This window comes from Neolamprologus brichardi, chromosome 6 (genome assembly GCF_056152115.1).
Source record: "Neolamprologus brichardi isolate AB-2024 chromosome 6, ASM5615211v1, whole genome shotgun sequence".
Classification (NCBI taxonomy): domain Eukaryota; kingdom Metazoa; phylum Chordata; class Actinopteri; order Cichliformes; family Cichlidae; genus Neolamprologus; species Neolamprologus brichardi.
Genome location: NC_142109.1, coordinates 23,038,546 through 23,050,772, shown reverse-complemented (window position 1 = coordinate 23,050,772; position 12,227 = coordinate 23,038,546). Strand labels below are relative to the sequence as shown.

At 41.1% G+C, this 12,227-nt stretch overlaps 2 protein-coding genes across 2 annotated transcripts; one reads left to right on the top strand and one right to left on the bottom strand.

The window, feature by feature from the left end:
- Positions 1–2,781: 2,781 nt before the first annotated feature.
- Positions 2,782–5,936, bottom strand: trappc5 (trafficking protein particle complex subunit 5). Its single transcript, XM_087842558.1, has 3 exons — positions 5,848–5,936; positions 5,375–5,661; positions 2,782–3,605 (listed from the first exon to the last, which is right to left on the bottom strand). Exons 2-3 carry the CDS (start codon positions 5,642–5,644, stop codon positions 3,309–3,311), a joined length of 567 nt encoding a protein of 188 aa, XP_087698684.1. The 5' UTR covers positions 5,645–5,661; positions 5,848–5,936; the 3' UTR covers positions 2,782–3,308.
- Positions 5,937–6,682: 746 nt separating this feature from the next.
- On the top strand, positions 6,683–10,949 carry LOC102796547 (N-acetylmuramoyl-L-alanine amidase-like). Its single transcript, XM_006787480.3, has 4 exons — positions 6,683–6,891; positions 7,621–8,481; positions 9,811–10,021; positions 10,597–10,949. The coding sequence occupies exons 1-4, from the start codon at positions 6,819–6,821 to the stop codon at positions 10,898–10,900; spliced, it is 1,449 nt and encodes a 482-aa protein (XP_006787543.2). The 5' UTR covers positions 6,683–6,818; the 3' UTR covers positions 10,901–10,949.
- Positions 10,950–12,227: the final 1,278 nt, after the last annotated feature.

Genomic DNA, 12,227 nt, shown 5'->3' with positions numbered 1-12,227 from the left:
GTGCAAGATGACAACTGTGGAATTCTATTGGAAACATTTGTTCACATCTGTTCATCAAAGCTGGCTTCAGGAACATCCATTCCACTGTAATTATATATTTTCGTTGAGGAAATATATTGTTTTACTTTTATTAATATTAAATTATAATTATTAGTACTTTTAATGTTAGTTTTAGTCTTTCTTAAATTATCACAGTATGGCATATATCAGAGAAAATATTTAGGAAAATCAGTATGCTTTAACTTTTAAAAGCTGTTATTTTAAAATGTTCTTTGTGCACATCCAGTTTTGCTTTTTAGTTTAACTTTGATTAACCATAGCAACTTTGGTATCTAATGTTTTTTTTAATATCTTAACTATTCAAAATCTACATCTACATCCTCAGTAAAAAAATAAATACCCTTTCCGGACGGATTTAATTGCAATGAACCACAGAACAGCACCAACGATGAATAGATGAACCAGCATTGCAAATAATGGACCATCAATGATGACATGGGCCGTAAAATCCACCAAGGCAGGAAGAAGTGCCTCAGCGAGCTGAGAAAGGGGCCTCGCATTGACACATACTTTTTAAGAAGTCAGTCATATCAGTCGATGGAAGTCCAGAGGCAGGAGAATCCCCACAGTCCTCAGGGTATCAGCACCCCGTTCGAAGTTCTTTGTCGTACAGACCCTCCCATAGTCTCTAGATTGGAGCTCAGTCAGATCCAGCCAGTAGCAGTTCCCAGTCTAGAGCTTAGCCAGCCACACCCAATATTAGATTCTAGCCCAGGACCCGGCCATTTAATATCAGCCCCTACGTTGGAGTTTAGCCAACAGCAGCTAGCAACACATTTGTGTACAGATGTAAGCCAGCCACAATCAACACCATGTTCCAGCCCAGAGCTCATCCAGAAACAACCAACAGAATCTTCCAACACTGAGTCTAGCTCACCACTACCAGCAAGGGAAAGGAAGATGGAAGGTAGGAAAGATCAGATTTTGTGGCCCAGAGCCAATGAGTAACCAGTTAAAGTCCAGGAGACTGTGGGAAATTGACAGATTAGTGAAAGAGATAAGACAACTGAGGAAACAGTGGAGGAGGGCCTTTGAGACAGAAAGGAAGGGACTGCAAGAGGAAATGAAGCAACAACTTAGTAAGCTGCGAAGAGCAGAGCACCTCAGACAACAGCGTAAGAAGAAAGAATGGACAAGAACCCTTTTCTACAGCAACCCATACAACTTTGTTAAGGGCCTTTTTGTTGAAGAGAAGAGCGGGTGCCTCAAAATGCCCATTAAAGACCTGGAAGATCATCTGAGAAAAACTTACTCTGAGGATCCAAGGCACGAGCCAGTTACCATTCCGAGTGATATGCTGCCTATCCAGGCACCTGGACACCAAATGATCATAAGACCACCTACATGGAGTGAAATGGAGAAGGTAGTGAAGCAGGCTGGAGCAGCATCGCCTCCAGGACCTAATGGCATCTCATATAGGCTCTATAAAAACACCCCCACGAGTCCTCAAATACCTGTGGAAGCATGCCAGCGTCATCTGGCACCAGATTCAAACTGCCAAGAAAGAACAAAGAGACCTTGACGTGGTCTTTTTAGACCTTGCCAACGCCTTTGGGTCAGTTCCGCACAAGATCTTGTGGATGACCTTGAACTATTTCAGCGTACCAAACCACATCACAGGACTGGTCAAGACCTACTTTCAGGATTTACAGTTTTGTGTGACAGCTGAGAACACCACCACAGCCTGGCAGCACCTGGGAATTGGGGTTATGGCAGGCTACACGATTTCCCCTCTGGCATATATTATGGCAATGGAGTTGGTCATGCGGGCAACTTGGTGGGTAGTGGGAGGCGAGAGACTCAAGAGTGGCCTTCGTCTTCCTCCCATTAGAGCCTACATGGATGACATGACCATCATTACAACAACAAAACCATGTACTAGGCGATTGCTACAGAAGCTCCAGGAAAACATCAAATGAACAAGAATGGAGTTTAAGCCAAGACTATTTCCATAAGGTCTTAGGGGCGGCTTTCAAGGCAACAGTCCTGAGTTTAGCAGTATTTCTTAAATGGAAAACAAGAGTGGTTCAAAGAGTTGATGTGAGCATCAAAACACTGGTCAAAAAAAAAAAAAAGAGCATGATGAAAAAGATTCCATTAATAAGCTTTTATGATTGACGAAAGGAACTCCAATCTTGGTCTGATTTGGGCAGTAACACTCTCGTTAGCAATAATTAGACAAAGCCTTGTCCGCAAAAAAAGTGAACATGTGAAAATTAACTGAATGCAGTACAAATTTAATTTGTTTTAATAAGGATTACTGGCTAAAAAAGGGCCACCCTTGGCACCTGACTCTACCATTTACCACCTGCCGTGCAGTGGAAATTTTTTTTATCCCGTTCTAACTTTCAGTTGTACTTTTGTCATGCTGGCATGTTTCCGATCATCAAATTTTTAAAAAAATTTAATATAATAAATATAACCCAATTAAATAAGTTTTTTTTTTAATTATTACATTTTGTGACGAATATGCAAAAAAGAAAAAAAAAAGAGAAATGAGGAAATGGGTCAATACTTTTTTCACAGCACAGCATTTACTTTCATATTTGTGAGTTTAAGAAACAAGAGCAGTGCTTTTATTTTCTTTCTGAGACAAATGACTCACTGCCCCTCCCTGGTTTACCAATACTGAATTTTCTAGTTTCTGGTGAAACCACCACAGTTTCTTTTATAAATACCAAAAAGTAAAAAAAAAAAAAAAAAAAAAAAAAGACAGAAAAAAACATCCATTCCCAAACATTTTCTTATACATTTACTTATATTTTATAATAACAAAATGCATGTACAAACATAACCGCAAAGCCGCTGCCTCACCTCTTGAATAAGTCGAGGTAGCAGCGTTGCGGTGACCCTGCAGTACAAACATGTGGACACCTGTGCTGCCATCAGGCCTGCCAACACAGATTCAGTCACTAACTTTAGCTAATATGAGGAAATGGGACATTTTCTATCAGCTGTTTGGTTTGGGAGTTGCTGATGTCGGTCTACATTGTGCGGTAAAACAAAACCACTTTTTTAAGAGCACTAGAGCAACAAAGGTTTTAAATAAAGAGCTTGTAGTGTTTCTGAACTCCTCCCAAATCTCAACCTCCACTGAAAGGCTGTAAAGTCATGTTCTTCACAGCTTTGTTAATCCTGCTTATCTAACATAAAGAACTCGTTTTATAGTTGAACGTGAATTTTAATACCACGCGAGTCCTGAGAATCCATAATGACGACAAGTCTCCAGCCATTTATCCAACTCCCTCCTATCTTCCTTCCAGTCCTTTGTCTCTGGCGACGACAGCCTCATCGAACTTGATCATGAGCGTGGTGCCCTTGTGCCAGTGGACGGTGACCTTGGCGGGGAAGCCGCTGTGGGTGAGAATGGCCTCTATGATCCCTCCCGTGAAGGCCGCGCAGTTTAAGGTGCTGTTCTCCTTGGGAACAGAGATGTAGGTGTTGACGAGGGGCTCCTTCTCTATGATGTAGTAAGTCTTGTCATCGTCGTTGGCTTGCTCAAGCTTGTCTGCCTCCTTACCAAAGAGTGCTCTCCACACAGATACCTGAGAAGGACAAAGAAAATGACAGAGGATGACAGGGGATGCACAAAACATGTGCAATCCAAAAAAAATTACTTTATTTGCTTTGGGAGAAAGTGTGCAAAGTGACAGGCAATGACTTTTTTCTGCAGCTAAAGGTAGAGGCATAACAAAGATAACACAACTGAGATAAAAATTTAAAAGAAAATGGCAAAATTAGTCATTTAAATAGTGCCAAGATCTATTTTACCTTTGTTGATGCAAAAACTAATGTAATTTCCATGTGTCTGTTACGCAACATGGGACAGACAGTGATGAACAGTTTTAATCTTTCAGAGCTCTAACATGCAGTCATCTCATCAGCAATTAAAATTCAGCACTGAGCCTGAACTAAGCAGATTAATGAATATATTTACATATGAACTCAAATGATCACCTGGTGTAACATTATGATATCCCTCATCTCAGACTGGAGTTTTAGGTTTTGCTGAATCAGCAAACACAAAGACAGCCTGGCTTTGTCAAACATGGTAAATGGCCCGTATTTGTATAGCGCTTTACTAGTCGCTATGGACCCCAAAGTGCTTTACACTACATTCAGTCATTCGCCCATTCACACACATGCTTCCTACTAAACCCCTCTAGAATCTGTAAATCAGGGCTAAAGCCATCATGGCTTGCTTGAGCTCTCCCTTTACATGAGTCACTTCTTACAAATGACTTTTCCTACTGTAGGTTTTTTATGACCACAGCACTGCTGATTATGGATGGGTACCGGTTCTGACACGAGCGGTAGTAACCAGACCGAAAAGCAGCGCACATTTCAGTGCTTTTTTTTTCCTGAGATGTCATACACTTTGGATTCTAGCCAATCATTTTACCTTTCCAAGGATAGTAGGCGGGCCCAGGTACGTACGTTCATTTAGAGCAGAGCTACAGATTAAAAATGCCCAAGACGAAGTGGTCAAAAGTCTGGCTGTACTTCACAGCAAAAGATGCAAACTCAGCAGCCTGCAACAAGTGCTTTAAAGTGATACTGTGCAAAGGAGGTAACACCTTGAATCTGACGACGAACCTGGCGACGCATAGCGGTTTTTTTAAAAGCTGAGAAATGCACCATATTTGATAGCTTGCTGCGAGACCTCACATCAAGTACATCTACTGTGGAAAGTGGTGCCTCAGACCCAGAGTTAGCAACATCCCCCAAGAACCCGGAGAGGAGAGTCCTGGCCCCTAGCCCTGCCAGTGTAGCAGAAATGATGACGGATGATGATGGCAGCAGCAGCCATTCTTCTCTGGGCGAGTAGCTTAATGTTGTTCGTGTGTAATTTACGTTGAGTAGGCTAACCACGTTATTAAATTAATGCATGTAAGTTGAACTAGCAAACATCATCATAGCTACATTTGGCTGTCTTCTTGTTTGATGGCAGATACTCCCTTCACCCTGGCCAAAAAGGCTAAAATGACCAAAGAAAAAGTGGAAAACAGCTAAACATGAGAGGTTTTTGGACAAAGTTTGTGTTTTTTCCATTGATTAAGCACTGCTTCCAGCCAAGAATGATACCATATATGCCCTATAGCTGCAGAAAAGGCTAACATTGTTTACCCCCCCCCACAGCTAAACATGAGAGGTTTTTGGACAAAGTTTGTGTTTTTTCCATTGATTAAGCACTTCTTCCAGCCAAGAATGATACCATATATGCCCTATAGCTGCAGAAAAGGCAGAAAAATCTGACACACACACACACACACACACACACACACACACACACACACACACACAGACTGTATACCTTGATGAACAGCAGTATGTTTAGCACTTTGGTCTCCCTCTTGCCGTTTTTCTCCCTGAGCACCAGCACGTCCAGTAGGCTGCCTCCCACTCGCTGCCCCAGCTCCGCTAGGCGAGCCTGCAGCTCGGACACCGAGTACACACGGCTCTGGCAGTACTGCACCACCTCTGAGAAGAGCAGGGTGAATGCGCTCACGCTCACCTCGGTTTTCGGCCGGCTCAAAGGCCTCTCGAGAATAGCTGACTTGCCTCTGGTGAAGCGAGCCTCCATTATGATTTAACGGACAGCTGTAAGAGGAAACACCGAGGAGATTATTACTATTATTATTTTTAGTGAGGCTGCAACTAACTACAGGCTAACTGCTCATGCTAACCAAGGTGCTACAGGCACGCGAGAAACACAAAGATGACATTTACGAAAATTATTCAGTTACTAAAATTAGTGTCTCTCAACTCAGCTTTATCAACACTCACCCGATCACTTCCTACACCTGCGTTGTTAAGGTTTGAGTACTTCCTGTTTATTAAAAACGTAACTTGTCACATGATCTCACCGATCGATTCACAGCTACGGAGTCCACGAAGTCCCACGAGGAATTTATTGCTTTTTGGCGGGGTAGCTAGCTAATTTGACTGCAAAGTGTATATATATAAAAATATATATAAAGTGTACATATATATATATATGTGTGTGTGTGTGTGTGTGGGTCTGTGTGTGTGTAGGACTTGTAGTCAATAACCTAAATGTTCAGTTGTTCCACGAAAAAGCAGTTTATTCATTATTTGAATTATTCCAATATTTACCCAGTTTTCCATCTGTGCATTATGTTCTATCAAAAGTTAAGTTAGAAAGTTAATTCAAGATTTTGGTTTAACCTAAATGTACATGATTGTATAAATAACCATACAATACGAACCAAATCAGCTTGTGTTGTTTTTTGCCGCCAAGTCCACGTCTACTTGTTTGTTCATGTGACTAAGCTGTTTCCCGGCACATAGCAGACGTACATATTACAGGGGACAGTAAACATTAACCATAACTGACTTTATCCCTCGCTTCTATTGTTTTTGTCCAGGCATATACAAAGGAAACTGCATGAAGTAAAAAAAAAAGTGTAACATAAATAATATAATAATGATAATAATAAAAGAAATTTGTGATGAAAACTGAAATAAATTGAAGAGAAATTTTGCTCTTTGATGTGCTGTAGGTTAAATCAATATTTGGGGTCATCTGTGTACAGAGAGTACTCTTCCCTTTGAGACAGAGCACTGCTGTCATGCACGTACACCTACATAAATACACCTAGACAAGTGAGGGAGCGCCACACATTTTGGATCATTGCAGAGATTCTTTCATATTTTACTGTTTAGGTTCATTTGTTTTGCAAGAATAAAAATAAAACAATAAAACGATTTAAGAAGCACTAACCGGGAGATGCAGAATGGCTTTCTGTGGACTCGCATTTTTTCTTCTGACTTTATTTTACCTTGTTACTGTCTACAGCAGGCCGACAGGTAAGCGCAGTTATTTAAAACATGCAAACATTCGGTTATCTTGCATTAGAATTTCCATTACAGGCCACAGTGTACCTGCTTGGCATGTTGATAAGGAATATTTTCTCTTTGGGCAACCTGATGTGTTTTGACTCACTTGTTCCTTGTTATCTGTAATTGGGAATTTTCTCTCTTTCCTTTCTTTCTCAAACTAAAAAACACTTTCCCTCTTTCTTTAAGTATTGGGTTATTAACTGATCAATTAGAAAGGCTATTCAACTGTTCCCAAAATATAGGTCTTAAAAGAGTAAGACAAAGACATATTCTGTATTTGGTAGCACAAACTCAGTATACTATGGAAGTGTGTCTAATGCCTGATCTTAAATGTACATTGCTTCAGCTGTATGTTTGAGCTCCTCCACTGATTCTCTCAGTGTTGGTATAGTTCTTTCCCATCTGTATAGCATGTGAGGAAATCATGCTAGTTATAGGGCAACAACCTGTTGTCGTGTTATCAGTTTCCACCTTCTTTAATCCTCAGTTTATAACTTAGCTGATGTGAACTCTATATCACCTCAGACGGACTCTAATGCCTGTAAGTTGCATAAGCTGTTAAGACAGATAAATGAATGGTTTGCTAAACTGGCTTTACACTAATATTGAGCAAGGACCACTGTTTCATTCTGAAGTAACTGAACATTTCATTCACTGAGGGATTAATGCACTTTTCTCGGCTTGTGTCGTTGTCAGGCGTCCACCTGCGTAACATGGAAGGCTTTATTCAAGCCGTGCAGCAGGTTGAACACTCCAACCCTGGTCTGCCCCCCCTGGCTCTGGTCAGGGCCTTGCGGAGGACTGCAGGCCATGATGACTTGATGACCATCCATTTCTTGGGCGCTTCCAATAATCTCAGCGATGCTGACCTCCTGGAGACGGCCATTCTCAACGCCTCATCTTTCAGCTTTTTTGACAAGGCCATCCACCACATTGTGACGGACCATGGAGAAGAACGAGGGGTGGTTCTCACAAGAGATGGAACTACGGTGGCGCTTGTACCCTTATTACTAGGAATTGAATCAGGACTGAAAGCCAAGATGGAAGAGGTGGCAGCAGCTGGGATCTTCCCTCTCACCTTAGGCAGGACACTGGGCTTATCATTTCTCAGCCTCCAGGACTTCCCACCATCTCACCGTTTGGGGCCTGACGGGTGCTGGGACAACGTGGATCACCCCAGGGTGTTCAAACTGTCTCAGATTGCCACTCTAGCCACCGATGCCATGATCAATGGGGGCATGGATGGCCTTATACTGGGCACAGACCTCAGCAATTTAACTGCATCTGAACAGCCACAGGCCCTCAGTCAGATTCTGAGAGGATACTACAATTTTACTCTGAGTGAGGGGCAGGGCATGGATGCTGTGAGCAGTCAGATTAGCCCGAGGAGGAGGGAGCTCTCTAGATCCATCCTAGAGTCTGTTGATCTTCACAGCCAGGTGATGGAGACACTAGCATTGGTCTGGAAACTGGAGAACACAGAATGGATTTCTATGGACACTGGGGTGGGAAAGGCGGTGAAAGATGGATTGGAGACATTTGTCAAGAAGTACTGGGGTGAGCTATGAATGAAGACATTTAATCATTATTTTTTGTGCAAGAGTCTAGTGAACCTGGATGTTTTCATCAAACTTTGCGGTTAAAAATAATCAGAATTAAATTTTTGTTTATGAGACAAATATTTTTGATAAGGATCTAAAGAGGATAACGTCACAGTAGGTTAAACAGTAATGTCACCATGAACTCGTAAAAACCTTGTAAATTCAAACAAACAAAATATTTTTTACTTAACTATCTTTAACTTCAGTTAACATTTGTGTATTTTGGCTGCTGGCCAGTCGGGGGAAAAAAACAAATCAATTTGAAGTGAAAGCCAGCACTGAAATAGTGCAAGGCTTTTACCAACATTATTATGAAACTCATTATGAAGTTTTTAACTGCAATTGCATGTTGTGATCAGTATGCCCGTGGAGATTGGATTAAATCCACCGTTAAATAGTTAGGCCTCATAGAGGAAGAGGTATTTCTTTTATAGTATTTTTTTTAGTTTTCAGTCATCTTGGTCCTGTGGTCCATTGATACTTTATACTTTAGTTTAAAGGCTCAACTTTAAAATGAATAAAAAGACACAAACCATTCAAATTTTTTGTCATGGAAGCTCAATTTTATTCTGGAAATGTTAACATTTAACATTTCAGTCCATTTACAAAACAGACTGAAAGAAGTATGTTTCAGTTTTTCCACATTCAGTCAAATGTTATTACAAAGGAATTCGTCTATGCTTGGCTTAGCTGCCTTGCTTTTGGTGTGGGAAATGTAATTTCTGTAAGTTTGCAAATTATTCAGACTTTTGGCTCTGATAAAATTAAGTGTGTGGACAACAATTTCATGAGATTATTCTAAAGGACTTACTCCACAGTCCTTCCTGGTGCAAACATTACGCCATCCTCCTTCTAAGCAAATTTCACTTTGCAAAACTGTCCAATGTCCCACATTTGTCAGAACAGTTCTGGCAGGCCTCTGCTATATTCATTATCTATAAACTGTAATCCGTTTTTCAAACATCACTCCCACGTTTCGGATGTTTCAAAGGTCAAAGCTCCATTTCCAAAAAACTGCAACAACCACAAGCAGTCATCTGGTAAAAGCATTGACAGATTTTAGACCTTAAAGAAAGATGTTGTGTGCACTACACTGGGCTTAAACAGTTGGAAAAACAACCTTGTTTAAGTAATAAGCTCATTGATGCTGGACAAACTGAGTTATTATTTGTGAGCTGTCACAAAGACCTTTTTCAGACACTAGCCCATATGTTCTATTGCAGCCTATCAAGGTCTGGAGTGTTATTACTTTCCTAATCCTCACCTTGTCTCCTCCTACCCACAGACTGCCCTCAAATCATCCCTCGCTGTCAGTGGGGGGCAAAGCCCCACCGAGGTACACCTATCCCGCTCTCTCTTCCCCTCCAGTATCTGTACATTCATCATACTTATGAGCCATCATCACCCTGTTTATCCTTCCCAAGCTGTTCTCGTGACATGAGGTCCATGCAGCGTTTCCACCAGGAGGACCGTGGGTGGGCTGACATCGGATACAGGTAACAAAACTTTAAAGGAATCATTGGAAATCTAGGGAAATGTGTTTTTACACGTTGTTGCAGTGTTTGTTAGTTGAACAGATGTATACAACTGTCACTGCCTCAAAATATGGATCTGCTGTAGACAGGTGCTGCCTACTCTTTAGCGACCTTTGAAACTAATCACTATAGTTTGTCTTTCCTGTAAAAATGTCAAATTCTGGTCATATTCTGTCAAAAATAATTCTTCTAATTGAACAAAGTCTTGTTTTTATACTTTTATTTTTGTAAATTGTGAGATTTACAGGTGCTTGAAGTGGTAGGAAATGAACATGGGAGTGATGATTCGAAAAAAAAAAAAAAAACCTACAACAGAAAATTCCTAAAATGCCAAAACATTCATTTAAGTAGCCATATTTAATATCTATGTTATTAGCGGGAGAATTTTCAGGAATGCTAACTGCATGCTGTTAAAACACTGTATTGCTGAAAATTCATCACATATAAATTCTCAGCATTTTGTGCTATTTGTCTGCAGACTAGTAACCATCCACCTCATCCATTGATCACCTGCTCTCATATTTTTGCACTTTCAGCTTTGTGGTCGGGTCTGACGGCTACGTTTATGAGGGTAGGGGTTGGCATCATCTCGGCACTCACACCAGGGGACACAATGCCATTGGGTATGGCGTGTCAATCATCGGTAACTACACTGCCACCCTGCCATCTCGCTATGCCACGGACCTGTTACGTCATCGACTTGTCCAATGTGCTATACACGGAGGAGGACTGGTTTCCAATTTCACCATCCATGGCCACAGACAGGTAGTGAACTACACCGCCTGCCCTGGAGACGCCTTCTTTTCAGAAATAAGAACCTGGGAGCATTTCAGCGAATAAGAGGACATCCGCAGCCAGCGTTCTGTCATCAAAGGTTCATCACTACTTTTGGAAAAGTCTTATACTCGGGATCATTCTATTAATGTAGAGGTCACATTTAAAATCTGCATAGTTCAGTGCAGAAAGGAATGAATTCTGCTCAAATAGCTGCAACAGAGAGTTTGACATTGAAACTTAAAGTTCATTCAGATTTTAGTGTTTATAAAGTAACTTAAACCTTGGCTAAGTTTAGATCCAGCATACAAAGTGGTACCATTATGTACTATACATATTAATCAGCTGGTCAGTATGTTTATCCACCCAATTATCAAATGAATGTTATTTATCAGTCCTGTGCACTCAAAAGCAACAGTTCAAGAGAATAAGATTTCTCTTTCTTTTAGGAAAAACCAATAAGGAAGAAACACTCGTTACTGAGGATGATGATGATAAAAGACGCCTTTGCTACATATTAGTGCTATGAGTGCATGTCTGATCATGTTATTGTTAACTGCCTGAAAGTAAAAAAATGTCTGCACAAAACAAAATTTTCCATTCTGTTTGAATTTTGCAGGAAGCGGACACACTAAAGAGAGACGAACAAAGAGACTGTCTAATAGTGTTTAATGTGACTGCGTATTAAAAATGTCCGTTTTGTTCTATTGTAACGCAGATACTAAAGCAGTCGCGCCAGAATGTAATACAAATGAGGATGGTTCTAGAATACAAGGAGGGAGCAAACCCATCAGAAACCCAAGGCACAGAGATGGTGGGAGGTCTGATCAGAAACAGTTTCTTTCCAGGCCAGGAAGCAGAAAAAATAAATAAATAAATAAATAAATAAATAAATAATAATAATAATAACCTCTTAAAAATGTATGTAATAAAATATTGTCAGTATACTAAAATCCTAATGGAGACTAAATAAAACAATTCTAAACCCCTTAAAACTATAGTTTTCTACATTCATAAGAATCCCCTGATGTAATTATGCCACATGTTCATTATGGGTCCACCAGCAGGCCAGGAATTTCTTCTCCAGAGCGGAGTCCATGCCAGCCTAGTCTCAGGCAGACGAGGAGGAGCCTCCCATCCTTCTCTTGTCCCTTCACTGGGCCCATCACATCCCATCCCAGCTCGCGTTCTGCACCGGAGTCCGTCATGCGATGCCACCACGGCTCCCCTCGCGTCAGTGCCCTGTAAATAAACAAATAGGGGCCAGAACAATGGTCCCAAAGCTGCCCTGACTTATAGCCATGGCGACCCTCACCCAACACGACTGCACCCGATGAACGACAGTGTAGACACTACTCATAAATGCAGGCAGAGGTATACCTCTGCCCTGCTG

Excerpts from the sequence above, each read along its gene's own strand:
- LOC102796547 (XM_006787480.3), top strand. The coding sequence starts at position 6,819 with ATGGCTTTCTGTGGACTCGCATTTTTTCTTCTGACTTTATTTTACCTT. Across the intron at positions 6,892-7,620 it reads TGTCTACAGCAGGCCGACAG|GCGTCCACCTGCGTAACATG; the intron begins GTAAGCGCAGTT and ends TGTCGTTGTCAG. Across the intron at positions 10,022-10,596 it reads TGGGCTGACATCGGATACAG|CTTTGTGGTCGGGTCTGACG; the intron begins GTAACAAAACTT and ends TTGCACTTTCAG.
- trappc5 (XM_087842558.1), bottom strand. The coding sequence starts at position 5,644 with ATGGAGGCTCGCTTCACCAGAGGCAAGTCAGCTATTCTCGAGAGGCCT. Across the intron at positions 3,606-5,374 it reads ACATACTGCTGTTCATCAAG|GTATCTGTGTGGAGAGCACT; the intron begins GTATACAGTCTG and ends TGTCCTTCTCAG.